The 17579-nt window shown below is 43.2% G+C and overlaps 1 protein-coding gene across 1 annotated transcript in view; it reads left to right on the forward strand.

Annotated features, from left to right (window-relative positions):
• LOC308311384 (dystrophin-like) overlaps positions 1-17579 on the forward strand; it is a 368975-nt gene that overhangs the window by 168201 nt on the left and 183195 nt on the right. The window contains 5 exon segments of the mRNA XM_080758068.1: positions 2530-2625; positions 7163-7261; positions 8792-8973; positions 11730-11880; positions 16651-16770. Of these exon segments, the coding sequence (XP_080614194.1) occupies positions 2530-2625; positions 7163-7261; positions 8792-8973; positions 11730-11880; positions 16651-16770 (648 nt within the window).

Raw genomic sequence — 17579 nt, forward strand, 5'->3', positions numbered from 1 at the left:
CTGTCAGAGTTGCATACCTTTAAAAGAGCAGTTCACCCCAAAAATATGACTTATTTTCTGTCAATTACATCAATTACTGGATACTGGAATTTCATCGCGTTCCTAAGCCAATAATTTGATAGCAGGCTGCGCAGAGGCTGCATTACCTATATGGAGACACAAAGAGTCTCCTTTGTGTCTCCATAGGGAACCACTGCTGGTCATCAAATTATTTGTTTAGGAATGCAACAAATAAAGACACAATTATCCATGCATTTAACAAGAATTGCCAGCTGCAGCAAGCTCTCACAGCTGCAGCAAGTTCTCGTTTATGAACAACTATAGTCAGTTTGGGTGCCTCTGCCTCCGCTCACAGTTTCACGCTGCGGTGTTCAGAGCATGGACTTTATGCCGTTCAGACTATGGGTTTTATGGGTACGTTTCCCATTGGCTTAGAGCAGGGGTGGGCAATTATTTTTTCCCAAGGGGCCCTCCAAATATTTTGGAGGGCCGGGCCAAAAGGCTGAACTTAATTATGCATAATATCAATTTTATTTCTGTATAAAAACCAGTAATTGGCCATTTATGATGATGTACAATAAGAGCGCCCCAAATTTCACATGGGTGTTATTTTTTTTTTTTACTTTGTACTTGCATGCTTGAGACGTTTCCTTTCCCAGTTAAAAACGATGTTTTTGTTTAAGTTACACGTCATGTAAATACTAGCATTTTATTTTAACAATGAGAACATTAGAGGTAGCTCTTTTAATAGTTGTTCTTCCATGGAGGACCCTGGAGGTGCCACTTTCACAAGCCACATGGCGCACTGCTTACTATCAGCATGAGATGAGCACTGTTGAGTCACTCACAACCATTAAACAACAACGTTCTGAAAACACAATAACAAGCCAACCAGTGATGATATTGTTGAGACTTGGCAGCCTGACAGGCATTGATGTCTGCACGTTCTGCCAGATTTACTTTATGGTACAATGCTGTCGACTCACGTGCCGAAAACAGACGATCCACAAGCTCACGGCGCATCGCCCAACCGTTCTGAACTTCAGAAGCATGCCACATTCGGGGCACAACACCGCCTTACGATGTAGCAAGTGGCGAGGCGGGTTTGAGCGGGTTAAATAAAGCAATGAAGCATAATGGGATTTAACTTGTCCTCCTGCGAGTAAGTTTGGTAATCATGCGCCTGCCATACCGTGTTGTGGAGCTGCATGCTTAGCTGGGCTTCATGGCTATTTGCATTCACCGACGCTGTTGTCACCAATAAATCCAAAAAGCCGACATTTTCGCATATAAGGGGGGTGAAGGAAGGAAGACAGGTTCTCAGTCACACGCAATTCACCTGCACAATTGATTTGCAGATTGTGTGCAGTGTGAGAATACATGGGCTTAAAAATAAAAGCAATGCTGGTTTTAGTCCACCCATATGGTAATGAAAGTATGTTTTCTTTTCTAATTATCAAGTAATCTTCCGCGGGCCGGTCAGAATCAGCCAGCCTGAGCCGTACAATGCCCAGGTCTGGCTTATAGAGGCAGCGAATGAGGTCGCTAGCACGGTGTTGTCCATGTTATCCAGCCGCTTTTCAAGCAGCTGGCAAAAAAGTCCTTTTGGGGGTGAACTATCCCTGCAAGGGTACCTTTTGGTTGTCATAATAATGGGGACCCCCCCCTTGAACCCATATTGAGAACCACTGCTTTTTAGAGAAACCATGTGTGTCTACAAGAATAAAATAAATAACTAACTAATAACTTGGCCTGGCATACAACTCTCTGAACAGACAAAGGTCAAAAAGACTATACAGCAGCCAAATTGCACCTTGCAACTTGAGATCCAATTACCATTCAGCGCCTTTTAGCCGTCCAAACAAAACATGCCCTATAATACCGTCGCCGTTGGCTGTCAACAAGTGACAGCTGTGGTGCGGCGCTAACAGGCAACCAAGTACAGAAGAACTATGATGGACCATTTTGCTTCTTTTCAGAGTCAGAGCCACCCAGAGAGAGAGAGAGAGGGAGAGAGGGAGAGAGAGAGAGACAGACAGACAGACAGACAGACAGACAGACAGACACTTAGACTTGTTAAGGTTGGACGTGGGCCAGAACGGCTTGTCAGCAGCAGTAATAGCCTGACACTAACAGACCTCTCCTCTCTTCCATGCTTCTCTTCTCAATCCTCTCTCTCTCTCTCCCTCTCCTCTCTTTTTTTCATACCCTATTCTCTCTCTGTGTCCCTCCGCTGTCACTGTTGGTAACTCACAACTCCCATTATTGTCTTCTCTCTCTCTCTCTCTCTCTCTCTCTCTCTATTGTCTCTCTCCATTCCCCTCCATTCGGTTCACTCTCTCATCTGTCCCAAAAATGTCATCCTCTGACTCCGTGCACCTGCGTCGTCCATCATGGTACATCCCTTCCCTCCCTGCCTCTCTCTCTCTGTCATCTGTCCATCATCCGTCCGCGTGTCTGTGTCGAAATGCCTTCTAACATGGTCTACTACCCATCCATTCACCCATGCCTCCCTCCCTGTGTCTGCAGTTCCTGAGCCCCAGCCATGAGGAGCTCCAGCGGGGCCTGAGTCCTCTGATGCCTGGCTCCACCAGTCTGGAGAGTTACCAGGCGTCTCTGGAGGAGGTAAGACCACAACAGGACCCTAATGTTATATCTCCATATTTTAGAATCTTGAAACAGTTGGACTGCGGAACCGCCGCCGTTGGAAAGCATTGGGGCCTCAATTTCCCAGAACCCTTTGCATGCCAGAGTGACTATAACCTTTGCTGGCGACGTCATCCGAACGCGTCGCCCATCCCACTCCGTCCGTCTTTTGGTGTTTTAAGCATTACGTTATTCTTTAGCTAATTGAAAAATAGCAGATCTACAAGCTCATAGCGCGCTACGACCTTGTATAGGTCTGCTATTTTTTTTAAATCGTGAAAATGCGGCACAAATCTTTGAAAATTGAACATATTATATTCTTTCAGAAGACGCAGAAACGCAAATTAAACAATTGAAACTTGTAACTCGAGGGAAGCTGTTCTACAATCAATTCACTCGTGTAACTCGTTATTGGGAGGGAAAGTGTTTTAAATGCCCTCCTTTTTATTTAATTTTTCATCCCACGATTTTCGTAACACATTTAGTTTTTCACCCAGTTTCAATTTGTCTAATGTAATCCTGGCCGCTACACTCCCTCTGCTCAAAAAGTGTCACTTCGTGCCATGTTTTGAGCTTGTAGATCTGCTACCTTTGCTATTTTCGAACTTGAATCCTGAAAGGTTTTCAGGAAAGAACCCGTGTTCAATTGGATGTTTACAAAAGCCACAGACAACATTTACCACGCTCACTATCATTTTCAAAATGTTTCCAATATAGCGAAAACAGTGTGTTGCATAGCGGCATGTTGTGACCTTATATATATATTTTTTTTCACTTAATTTTTATTGATGGAAGAACAGGCACACAAAAAAAAAAACTAACAAGACAATACGGGAAAGAAAAAGGACAAAAAGTAAAAGAAAAAAGGCTGCATTTTTCATATTACAATAAGCATTCAATGTAATTCTATTGCAATATCGCTAGGCTGAGTAAAGAGATTCCACTTGTCCCATTTTTTAGTTTTTCCATAGAATACAGTTCCTCAATAATGTCCATCCATTGATCTTTCGTTGGTGGGTCCTGTTGGTACCAGCGTCGTGTGATTGCTTTTTTACTTGATGCTAAGAGGATCTTGATTAAGTATTTATCATGTGTTAGAAAATCTTCAGGGATATTTCCCAACAGTAGAAAAGAAACAGACAGAGGTATCTCAAAACACAGAATGGTCTCCAAAGTGGAGTGAATATCCTGGTGACCTTATATTATATTGTCTATTTGTGCTACGTTTGTGTGACACTGTAGTGTGACTTCAATTAAGAAACATTAAAACCTTCCAACCTTTCAACATGGCTGCTGACGACACCATGAGGAAAACAAAGGTTATTGACAATGAGGACGGCCAAGATGATGATAATAAGGTGGATGATTATGGAGATTGAGCTCATTACCATATGTTATCGTAATCACGCTAGACGACACATGTACACATTTACATAATCCATTTCACCAGATGGTCTTAATACAGGCGCTGAGTGTATTGAACAAATCAATGATTGGACGCGACCAGAAGGTTCTTCAATTAAACAAAGAAGATGTAAAGCGAAGTGATTGGTTTTTACTTTTTGACCTAGCCAAGGCTGAGCGATTTAAAAGTGTTGGATGAAGGATCTACATCCTCTCGTGTAATATTGCTTAAGTCAGCCTTCTATCACCTTTAAGAATACAATCAAGGATGAGAGGACAAAGTATCTCAGCAGAATTTGGAAAAACACTATCTCTGCAAAAATCTTCAGCAGACAGAAGAGCAACTGTAACGGTGTGTGTCTTTACAGGTCTGCTTACAAATGATCACAACTAAACAATTTAGAAGGATCCAATATTGCGTTTTGCAATTTTTATGCACCGTATAATCGAGAACAAACTCCCAGAAAACTGCAGGGACTGTTAAATCAAAGATGAAGACTTTGTTTTCCCCCCCTATTTGCTTTCACGCTGACAAATCGACCTTGTTTTCGAAAAAATAATTACATTTTCTCAATCGCCTCGTTATAATATATCGCGCTCAGTGCCGCGAGCGTGTACTCAGTGGTGTAAAGTAACTAAGTGCCTTTACTCAGAGTATTTTTCTTTTTTACTTTACTGGAGCTTTCCCATTTTCTGTACTTCTACTTCTACTCTAGTTTTGCTATTTACTACTTATTATTATTATTTTATCATATTATAAAACATGCATTACCCATTTAAACTTGTGAAACGAGACCGTCTGCACAATGAGTATTATCTACTTTTTGTGCTTGATACCAATCCATTTTAATACCGTACTTGTACTTGTATCAGACCATTTTCTGCAGTAGGGTATTGTAAAGAGGCTATTGCAAATTCAATTTTCAAATGAATGATAATACACACAAGTCGCAAAACGTCACAAGAGTAGGCATATTGTTTCAAAATAATAGAGAATGTATAGGTGGCTCTGGAGCAGGGGTTCTCAACCTTTAGAGAGTGTATAGGTGGCTCTGGAGAAGGAGTTCTCAACCTTTAGAGAGTGTATAGGTGGCTCTGGACCAGGGGTTCTCAACCTTTAGAGAGTGTATAGGTGGCTCTGGACCAGGGGTTCTCAACCTTTAGAGAGTGTATAGGTGGCTCTGGAGAAGGAGTTCTCAACCTTTAGAGAGTGTATAGGTGGCTCTGGACCAGGGGTTCTCAACCTTTAGAGAGTGTATAGGTGGCTCTGGAGAAGGAGTTCTCAACCTTTAGAGAGTGTATAGGTGGCTCTGGAGAAGGAGTTCTCAACCTTTAGAGAGTGTATAGGTGGCTCTGGAGCAGGGGTTCTCAACCTTTAGAGAGTGTATAGGTGGCTCTGGAGAAGGAGTTCTCAACCTTTAGAGAGTGTATAGGTGGCTCTGGAGAAGGAGTTCTCAACCTTTAGAGAGTGTATAGGTGGCTCTGGAGAAGGAGTTCTCAACCTTTAGAGAGTGTATAGGTGGCTCTGGAGCAGGGGTTCTCAACCTCTTTGGCTGGGGACCCCCGGAAATGCTTTGGCCATGTCTCGCGACCCCCACCCCGCCCCACTGCCCACCACCAATACAAACTGACTGCAAAAATAACCCTAATAATAGAGAAGATATATCATGAATGAATACTGAAACCAGATCTAATCATCAAGGACAGTTTATGCATACTATGTCAACTCTTCATTTCCATTTTCCAGCCATTCAGTTGCCATTCAATGGCCCAAAATAATTTGGGCGATTTGGGTCGCGACCCACGGGTTGAGCGCCCCTGCTGGAGAGTTGCCGTAGTTGACAGAATAAAGGTCCTTTCAGATGGGCAGCGATTAACGCGCCTAGTAATTCAATTTCCAATGAGAGGCCTGCGTTCTCGGTCGCCACTCGCCACGACTGATTTCAGTCATTTGGATTCCGTAGAAGTCTTCTATGGAAGTGTGTCCTGCACCGAAAATCTACAAGCGTACGACGCGTCACAGCGTGTCGTACTGTAAGCTTGTAGATATAGCCTATTAGTTTCGGTTACTAGTTGTTTCAGTCTTCAAGGAAGCCCTACTGATCTCAGACATTTCAAAACCGCAATCGTTATAGGGCCTCAATCTGTAATTTCTTCAAAATACCAACCCATCATTTTATATACTGTGTGAATGTGTAGGACACACAGCGCTAGTGTGTGGTGGCTCCATTCACGATGTTTCACAAATTACACATTAGGACTTTTAAGATATTTTTTGGGCTTCTTTTTCTGCCTTTATTGATATGTTGAAAGTAGAGCTGGGAAATTATCTAATTAATCAGAGGCATTGTAATTAATTAATCTTGATTAATCACATTTTAATCGCTTATCAATATTCAACCCGAGATTAGAACAGTGAGAAACCTTTTTTTGTAATGTTTTTTGGTATCCCAGTGAATAGTGACTACGGGATTACACTCATTTTCAACATTTTACTGTCATTAATATACCTTAAAGTTGTTGTGTGGACAGTTTTCAGTCGTGACATTTTATGTGGCTCTAATCCATGCGGTCTCTCTAGAAGACCTCGTGGCACTCCATCTTTAAGATATAATCGTCTAGATTATATCTTAAAGATGGAGTGCCACGATTATTTTCCACCCTAAACCATGATCAAGATTCATCAGGTATTATTATAATATAAGGAGGAAGAACTTTTTCCAAAAAGTGTACAGTATTTGTTAAAATCATGCTTTTATGTGAACACGCCCGCCAGTTCATTAAGTATGCCTGGTTTGCCTGGTGGGTGATGGGTGGTGATCCACCTGAACTGAAGCCGCACCCAGAGCTGCAGTTGTATGATAAAGGGGGAGGGGTTAGGGGAGGAGCTGATAGTGTGATGTCACTATATTACTGTTTATGTCATTGTCCCGTTTGACTGTCAAGGATTCAGCCTCCAGGAAGAAACCCTAAATACAAAGTTAATACACCATTGCACATAAAAACGACTCCAGTGTGTCTAATGAAGTACTGTCACCTCATAGACACATGAAAAACTGGAAAAATGCAAACATTGTGGCACTCCATCTTTAACTCTATGGTCTCCCACCAGGTGTTGACGTGGCTGCTGTCGGCAGAAGACGGTCTCCAGGCCCAGCCTCACATCTCCAGTCACGTGGAGGAGGTCAAGGAGCAGTTCCACACACATGAGGTCTGTCTGATCTTTGTAAGCCACTTAAAGGTCACTCTCGTACAACTAAAAACAACTAAAAAAGGTTGAGCACCACTGACATTATGGGTTTTTCAGAAATGATTTTGAAGCCTTTTAAAAAAAAATCAACGTCAGTCCAAAATGGGTTAATCAAAATAATGAGCAAAATGGTTCGCTATGGGGCGCGCTGATCGCACCAGGGAAGAGGCACGCCCCATAGAGCATATGGCCCGTGGGCTCTATAGAGCGTCGCAGTCCCGCCCCCTTTCAGAACGATGAGGGGCCCAGGAAATGATTCTCCATTAATTTTCTCCATAGGCTTTTCAAAAAGTATTTATATAAAGACAGTTACTGTACACCGCGGACAAAGCCAACTCGGATCGTGACAAATCATGACAACAAACACAATATTTTGTGCCGATCAAATAATTTGAAAGAAGAAAATAAAGGCAGGATACAACTCTATTTGTTTTGTTTTTCTTCCTACTAATTATTTGATCGGCCCAAAACATTGTAATCATTGTCATGATTTGTCACGATCCGAGTTGGCTTTGTCCACGGTGTAACCGTCTTTAAATAAATACTTTTTGAAAAGCCTATGGAGAAAATGAATGGAGAATCATTTCCTGGGCGACTCGTCGTTCTGAAAGGGGGTGGGACTGCGGCGCTCTATAGCGAACCATCTTGTGAAATGAAGATTAAAAGAGCTCTGCTTGTTGTTTTGTCTCTGTGTAGTCACGTGTAAATATCGATTCGGCTCAGCGAGTTGCTTGTTTCTAAAGTGCTTGTTTTTGGGCTTGTTTCCTAAATGTCGTTTAAACCACGTGGTCCTCAAACATTTGTATTTTTTTGTGGCTTTCGCCTTTATTTTTAATTTTTTTTAAACATATGTTTATTCATTTTCTTTATATTACACATAAGTATTTTCAACAATTGACATATATTTTTTCCCCCCCACATCCCTCTGGCAGCACAAATACAAACAAAATCTTATCACGAAATGAATTGACAATAATAAATACAAAACAAAAATAAATAAATGACAAAACGAAAAATAAAACGAAAAACGAAAATAAAACACATTACATACAGTTAAACAACCAGATTTTTATAGAGGGATAGGTATACAGTATAGGCTGACAGAAATTGGGGAGAGATATGGGGGCGGGGGGGTGACACGCAGTAAAGGCCGTCAGGATCGGGAGTCGAACCCGCGGCACACTGCCGGACTGGATTACCAGCCAAGGTGCCCAGACGGCTACACCAGCCGCCCGATCAAACATGTTTATGATGTATTTGTGTGTACCCCCCCCCACCTCCACCCTATCAAAGCATATGTTGTGCCAGCTAGGGACCTTACCAGATTTATGTTGTTAAAATGTATTTTTTTAAGTTTAAGTCTAGCTAGGTTTATCGGACATGTTAATTCCTAAACAAAATGGCATGGCTTATGGCATGGATTATGTTTGTGTGTGTGCATGCGCGCGTGTGTGTGTGTGTGTGCGTGCGTGTGTGTGTGCGTGCGTGCAGGGCTACATGGTGGAGCTGACCTCCCACCAGGGCAGCGTGGGGCGGGTCCTCCGGGCGGGCTCCGCCCTCCTGGGGGAGGGGCAGCTGAGCGAGGAGGAGGAGACGGAGGTGAGGGAGCAGATGAACCTCCTCAACTCCCGCTGGGAGCACCTCCGAGTGGCCTCCATGGAGAGGCAGAGCAGGTACACACGCACACACATGCACGCACACGCGCACATACACACATACACACACACTCACACATTTGCATTTTACTGAAGTGCATTTGTGTATTGCTATAGTTCGACAGGACGTCAGCATTTTTGTGAAATAAACAAATCAGTCCGGCGACACCGGCGTGCCGCCGAGTTACATACATTCGCTCGTTTGGAGGAAATTTAACAATTTTCGCCGCCTGGCCGATCTGTTTCTTTTCGGAAACGGAGCTGTATGAAGTGATCTAACATTTCCCTGCGGGGAATTTCAATTGAAAAAGAAGAACAAAAAACTAAACTCTGACCCCGGCGATGGCGGTTCTCTTGCGACGGTGATGACAGACTTCGGTACTCTATTCAGAACTATAATTACACGCGCACACACACACACACACACACACACACACACACGCACGCACTTCTTTGGCAGGATAACTTTGGAGCCTCGGCAGCATCAATAACACACACACACACACACACACACACTGTACAAAGCAAACATCTGCTCTCCGTCCCGTGGTAGATCTACAGTGTGTCTACAGTCGTCCCTCTAAGTCTAGCACAATGGTGGTGAACACAGCCCTCGACAGCTTGCGCACACAGTGCTTCATCTCACACTCAAAGTGACAAAGACAAATGGCGTTTTTATTTCGGAACACATCGCTTCATCCGCCCAAAACAAAGGAATCCTCTCATGTGTCTGTCTTAATACTTCAGGGTTTGTGTTAGCCAGTGTTGTTTTTTTTTGTTTTTTATGCATTATTATTATTATTATATTTTTTTTACCAGCTATGAAGCAGGCTGGTCTACAATCTCTGGCTGCCGTAGTCATCTATCTTTCTGATTGGCTGCTTCGTCTCTAGGCAAACTAAAGTCAGAAACTTTTTTACTCTAGCCGACCTTTCAGCCAATGGGATAGCATTGCAGCTAGAGCGCGTGCAACTGGTAAAATATAACTATGTCATTTTGGGCTTGAGTAGTAATACTCTTTGTTATGAACCAGTTGAACTCTAGCTTCCCAATTATTTGACAACCATGGTGACTGTGGTAGTTCAATCGTGCTTTGTCCAGTTGAGAAAACTTGCAAAAGTCAGTAATTTCCTCATTGCTGCAGAAAATGTCATCCATGTGGTTATCTATACTCCAGAGTGCAGACTTGATTGTTGCAATGCTCTATATTTGGATATCAAGCAAGCAAGATTTTCAAACACGGCAAGTGACACAAACCGGCTTTTGACACACACACACACACACACACACACACACACACACACACACACACACACACACACACACACACACAGTGAGCACAGTCCTCGCTGCCCTGCTCTGGTTACCTGTGACTTTCAGAATTAACTTAATTAAACCTGTAAAACCCGGATTAATTTCTACTTGCAAAAAAGAGATTTCAACCTTACTACTACTTTGTACTACTAGGACTTATGTTAAAAAAATATGTAATAAATATTTTTTTATGCACATTTATAATATTTATATATATAAAAAAAGTACATTTGGGGGATATCTTTCACAATAATGAATAAAACATGTTCTAGACATTCTAATGATCACAAAAAAACTTATATTACAATTATTTTACTTACTTTTATTAGGGTTAAAGGTCAAAAGTAATAGGTAAAAATTGTCCAAAGGTCCAGACATTTTTAATTTGTGTGAATTTCAGCCTCTGTGGTGGGTATTTATATTCAAATATCATGACCAATGGCATTGCAATGAACATCACTAATGACGTTTAGGTGAAAATAATAATAAAGTAATGAATTAAAAAAAAAATGGTCAGGCTCCTGCTTACAATATATGTGACACTTTATGATCCTCCCACCAATACCGACGGTTACAATTTCCAAAGTCTCGCTTTGTCACTGAATAGTCCATTTGGTTCCATTTGCATTTTGTACACTCTGAGTTACACACCCATACAGGGCCATTTGGAACCCACCGGTGTAACAGAGTGCTTCCAGTGAGCGTTAACATTCACAATAGCAGCACCCTGACTCTGTGTGACCAGGATGGAACAGAGCCTTAATTAGTATCATCGGTTACACCTGTGAAGGGAGTAGGGGTGTGCATAGAGCCTATTTAGGGCCAGCTCAAGGCCTGTCGGATGTTGCCTCATTGCTAAAAACAAGGTTAATTTGACGGGGGATCGTGTCAAAGTACCAGTACTAAAACTAAAAGCCATTTGTTCGTTCCACAGGGGAGCGGTGAGTACACACAGAAGTACATGTATTCAAAATGAGACCTTATTTCACGACTGTTAGGCCGTCTTGCACACTTTCCATTGCCACTTGGCGAAGCTTTAGAGTTTTTCTCATTTTTAACTACTTAGAGTGGCCCTTAAGGCAGGAGTGCAGTGCTCTGGGAACAAGTGCTTTTAGTAAACAGAAACTTTCCTTGTTTTTCTCTGCTACAGCGAGAGGAAAATAGCTTTCCTCTGTGCTTATTATGATCATTTGCACAGAAGTATAGTGTCAAAAAGTAGTCTAGCAAATCCTATTTTAAAGTAGTATATCAAATCCTATTTAAAAAATGTAACCACTGGTCCTCCTGGTATGATATAAAGCCGTGTTCTCCTCTCCTCCTCTCCTCACCCAGACTACATGAGGTCAAACTGGTATGATATAAAGCCGTGTTCTCCTCTCCTCCTCTCCTCACCCAGACTACATGAGGTCAAACTGGTATGATATAAAGCCGTGTTCTCCTCTCCTCCTCTCCTCACCCAGACTACATGAGGTCCTCATGGAGCTGCAGCACCAGCAGCTGAAGCAGCTCACCGATTGGCTGGACGTGACGGAGGGGCGGATCAAGCGCATGGGGGCTCAGCCATTGGGTCCCGACCTGGAGGACGTCAAACACCAAGTTGAGGAACACAAGGTAGGCTTGATGCAATGGCGGCCGTGGCTCAGGAGGTAGAGCAGGTCGTCCAATGATCCGTGGGTCCACATGTCGAAGTGTCCTTGGGCAAGACTCTGAACTCCACATTGCCTCCAATGAGTCGGTCGGTGCCTCGCATGGTAGCTCGCCACCATTGGTGTGTGAATGTGGGTATAGTGAGGACGCTGGCGTCGACTGTTCGCCGCTTCACCACCCAATGTATGAATGAATTGTAAGGCGCTTTGAGCACTTGGAAAAGCGCTATAAAAATGCAATCCATTATTATTATAAGGTCAAATCAAATGACCCCCGAGGCTCAACAGGAGCACCGCTCCTAGCCCTGTTCCAAATGACCCCCGAGGCTCAACAGGAGCACCGCTCCTAGCCCTGTTCCAATGTGACGCCCTGCCAGAAACGCCTCGCTTCCCACCGACAAAACAATTCCACTGCCATGCGAGGGGTCCGACTTTAGTGAAAAAAATCAACAAAACTACGTTGCTACTCACCGAAACAAAGACTGTTCTGTGTTGTTGACAGTCTATTGTCTGGAGAATAGACAGACAATAGACAACACAACAAACATGTCTTTGTTTCCATGAGTACAGCAAAGTAGTTTCGTTTATTTTTGAGTGGTGCGACCACTCCAAGGAACAGCAATGTCCGTGTTCACCTATGTGTTGTTCACCTAGGTGACGTTAATGAGCACCAGTATAATGAGTACCAGTAGGGGCGCTGTTGTGCCAGAAACAGAGAGAGGGACAGTGCTGCACTGTTGCCTGCTAATGAGAGAGAGAGAGAGAGAAAGAGAGAGAGAGAGAGAGAGAGCTAACACAGTGGACCAGGGCTACACCACTCTCATCTTACCTTAAGTGCTTATGTTGGCAGTCGTCCAAAATGGACACAAATCTAATTGAAGACGGTAAGGCATCAAGCAGTGGTGGAAAGTAACTAAGCACATAATATACGCAAGTACTGTACTTTTTTTTTAGTATTTAAAATCTTCAATACTTTTACTTCTACTCTCAGAGGCAAATATTATGCTCTTACTAGTTAGTTATTTTTTTATTACAAAACATGCATTGACCACTTCGGCCCTGTTTAAGCGTGGGCTATTCTGAACATAGCCGATCTGCTATTTTCAAAGACAAGTACATTTTGCATTTTACTTAAGTAAAACATTGTAGTACTTTTTTTTCTTCTTTATGAAGCTTCTCTGTGCAGCATGTCAGTGCGTCAATAACACTGTCTGCTAGTGTGAACATTTGTCAAATATAATAATATGCTTTCTGTTAGTTTTTATCTATTTATTTATTTTTTACAGACTGAGTAATGACCATTATTGGTGAATTTGCTGTTGAAATGATAACTGGTGGCAGCTAGGTGGTTTAAAGGAAAGGAAAATATTAAATCAAACCTGATTTGAAGTAAGTGGTGCCTTTGACAGAGCCATTTAGTTTCTCAGTGTGGGCACTGCAGGCAGGCAGGCACACACACACACACACACACAGAGACACACACACAGTGTCACACACACGTGCGCACACACACGCACACATACTTCCTTGTTCACGCTACCTGTTCCACTGAGATATGTTTCAATCCCTGTGCATTCATCTCTCACAGCACCACTTGAAGCAAATCACACCGAGTGTTGTAAATAATGCAAATTAATGATTAAAATGGCACGGTGTGTGTGTGTGTGTGTGTGTGTGCCTGCGCGCGCCAAAAGGGGTTAAGCCATTAAGACCTGAGGCCGATTCTACGCGTCTTCTAAAAACCTACGGTTTGTTTCTACGTATATCAGTGTCTTTCAAACCTTTTTTTGTCAAGGACCCCCAAAATTATATGTATTTGGCCGCCAATCAAACATATTGTGTTCCAGGGACCCCACGACGCAAACATATGAGTTAAAAACTGTCACTTAATTATTATTTTTTAAATTAATCAACGACATCTGTGCGTGCGTGCGTGCGAGAGCGCATACCTGCTCACTTCACTCGCTAACTGTCAGTGGTATTTCTGGTATTTGGTAATTGTCACCTACAGTACTGTGTGTGTGCAGTACTGTAATTGTCACCTACAGTACTGTGTGTGTGCAGTACTGTAATTGTCACCTACAGTACGTGCATGTACAAGTATAGCATAGCTTGTCACATGCAGCAAACTGCCGGCCTCGGTTGGGTGAAATGGGTGAAGGGACATATAGCGATGTCTAGCGTTGTCTAGCTATAGCGCTTACAAACATCCCACGGATCAATCAATTCAAGCTAACGGGCGTCGTCATTAGAGTAGCAATTAGAAGACCCCGTGCTGTGTTCACGTCTGAACAGCGGGGGGAGCTGTACCGCCTGTACATGCATGTGAGGAGCCCCAGGAGACCTGTTTGCATGTCCTATTCTTCATGGTATTTTAATGTATGGCATACACGTAGTTCCATGCGTCGTGCCCATACATAAAAACAAGAAACTAAAAATGTTGACACATGGCACATGAATAAAATAAAATAAAATAAAATAAAATAGGAAAACTGTTAACAGTAGAACAATAAGAATAGCCTATTTGTTTTACCAAGGAAACGGAACAGTGAGAAAGGCAAGGCTTTCCCAACATCCACGTCAGGTTTTTGGATGCAATTAAAAAAAAACTGGAAAGGTGCAATTCTGGGAAATTGAAAGTGTGCTTGCTCTGACACAAGGCGCGAGGAATCGACGTGGGGACTGAATTCCGTCTCACCATTGATATTATACATTGTGATGTCACGGAAAGCTGGAAGCATGACAACAGTGACAACCGTGTGTGAGGCATGACCAAAAGCCTCACTTTTCTGTTGTGCAAAAGTTAACAAAAGGCAGCTTCACCTTGCTGGCAAAACAATCTCGGGCCGAGAACAATAGTGTGTTGCCTATAGCAACCACACTAAAAGGAAAACAAATTGAATAAGTGGACGGTGTAAAGGGGGATTAACACCTCTCTTTCCCCGGTAGGATTGGGCTCTTTCCAGCTTTACTCTATGTCCATATTGCCTACAATGTTGGTCTTAATCTGTCATTTAGCTGGAGTGTGCAGTTCATTGGCAGACAGACAGCGCTGTCCACCAAGGAGGGGGAGAGAGTTCAGAGGCCATGCGGTCAAACGGAGGCTGTGTAATCAGACGACCTCCCGGTGGTCGGATGTGACCGATGTGACCGGTCATGTGCTCAATCACTGGCCAGTCACTGGTGGTCAGTGATTGAGCACATGAACGGTCACATCGGTCACATCCCTTCCCTCGGTCAGCAGACGAAGGGCTGTGAGCTGTCCGTGGTGCTGAAGCCGCTACAATGCAGCGTATCAGACTTTCAGTACCATGGACAGCGCATCACTACCTAAAAAGCCAAAGACAATGTGAATGGGTTTAAAGGTGTTTCAACTGTTCAGCCAAGTGAGATGTCGGCATTTCAGTGATATTACACTAATTGTATATCTGTTCTTGAGGTGATTGTTCATCCCCCCAAATCACGAAGGCTAATTTGACCTTTGGGATACACAAGTGTCCAAAAATGTAGTTACTGCAGACGTTGGCTTTGTGGTTGGCCCACGGACCCACCATCTGAAAATATTTTGTGCCAGGGCCCCCGGGAAGAGAAGGTTTATGTTAATATATATATATATATATATATATATATCCGACACACCATAGGACCGACATGTGGAAACAACGATCGGATTAAAGTTGGTGAACATGCGTTAAAGACGGAGTGCCACCATTTTTGTATTTTTCCAGTTTTGCATGTGTCTATGAGGTGACAGTACTTCATTAGACACACTGTAGTCGTTTTTATGTGCAATGGTGTATTAACTTTGTATTTAGGGTTTCTTCCTGGAGGCTGAACCCTTGACAGTCAAACGGGCCAATGAAATAAACGGTAATATAGTGACGTCACATGCACTATCAGCCCCTCCCCTAACCCCTCCCCTTTTATCATACAACTACAGCTGTGGGTGCGGCTTCAGTTCAGGTGGATCACCATTCACCACCCATCACCACCCACCAGACAAACCAGGCATACTTATTGAACTGGTGGGCGTGTCCACATAAAAGCATGATTTTAACAAATACTGTACACTTTTTGGAAAAGGTTTTTCCTCCTTATATTATAATAATACCTGATGATCATGTTTTAGGGTGGAAAAAATCGTGGCACTCCATCTTTAAGGTTGGCGACCGGATTTAGGTTGGCGAACATGCGTTAAGGTTGGCGAACATGCGTTAAGGTTGGTGAACATGCGTTAAGGTTGGCGAACATGCGTTAAGGTTGGCGAACATGCGTTAAGGTTGACGAACATGCGTTAAGGTTAGTGAACATGCATTAAGGTTGGTGAACATGCGTTAAGGTTGACGAACATGTGTTAAGGTTGGCGAACATGTGTTAAGGTTGGCGAACATGCGTTAAGGTTGGCGAACATGCATTAAGGTTGGCGAACATGCGTTAAGGTTGACGAACATGTGTTAAGGTTGGCGAACATGTGTTAAGGTTGGCGAACATGCGTTAAGGTTGGCGAACATGCGTTAAGGTTGGCGAACATGCGTTAAGGTTGGCGAACATGCGTTAAGGTTGGTGAACATGCGTTAAGGTTGGTGAACATGCACTGGTCCGTGCTTGCGGCTATGCTTAGGTTAGGTTTTGAGGTAGGGTTGCCGTTCTAATGACAGTCGGACCACTAGTATATGGAAACTAAAGCCTGTACCCATGTAAATATCGTGTGTGTGTGTGTGTGTGTGTGTTGCAGCTGTTGCAGGAAGACCTGGAGTTGGAGCAGGTGAGGGTGAACTCTCTGACACACATGGTGGTGGTTGTGGACGAGACCAGCGGGGACAGCGCCACTGCTGCCCTGGAGGGCAAACTGCAGGTACTGCACACGCACCCCCAAGCACGCATGCACACACACACACACGCACGCGCGCGTGAGCACATGCACACACACATGCACACGCATGCACACTGAGAGAGAGTATATGTACACCATTTGCCAAAACGCCTTTGTTGTTAGTTTTTGTTTGCGAAGACAAATGACTCATTACCACACAAATTACTATTGACTTTGAGTCTCTCTCTCTCGATCTCTCTCTCGATCTCTCTCTCGATCTCTCTCTCGATCTCTCTCTCTCACTCTCTCACTCTCCCTCTTTCTGTCACTCGGAAAACAGAGCAACTATTTGTGTGTGTGTGTGTGTGTGTGTGTGTGTGTGTGTGTGTGTGTGTGTGTGTGTGTGTGTGTAAATGGAATTCGGACAAAAACAGTGCTAGGTTGGCGAAGCACTTCATTAAATTACAAAAAGGAAAATTGAAATTGATTTTTAATTCATGACATTATTTAGCAAACTTTAGCTTCTGTTTTGAAATGGTAATAATTCAAAACAATATTCTTTTTTGGCTCCTCACTGGCAGGCGAACCCGTAGCACACCACAGCAGTGACAATACACTGACTATAAATTTGCCTGTCCATGTCCTCACAAGTACAGCAATTACAAATTGCGTGTGTGTAGTAAATCGTGGCGAGTTGGTAAACTGGCGAGTTATCCGGATACCCTCAGAGTTATACCTAGTGCATAAAAGTAAACCTTGAAATCCTCCAACTGAAAAAGTTCCAGAACCCACTGGTGTAAACTTTCATGCTCTTGCCTTGTCTCTCTCTCTCTCTCTCTCTCTCTCTCTCT

Source organism: Protomyctophum bolini, assembly GCF_963924005.1.
Source record: "Protomyctophum bolini genome assembly, chromosome: 24".
NCBI classification, from domain to species: domain Eukaryota; kingdom Metazoa; phylum Chordata; class Actinopteri; order Myctophiformes; family Myctophidae; genus Protomyctophum; species Protomyctophum bolini.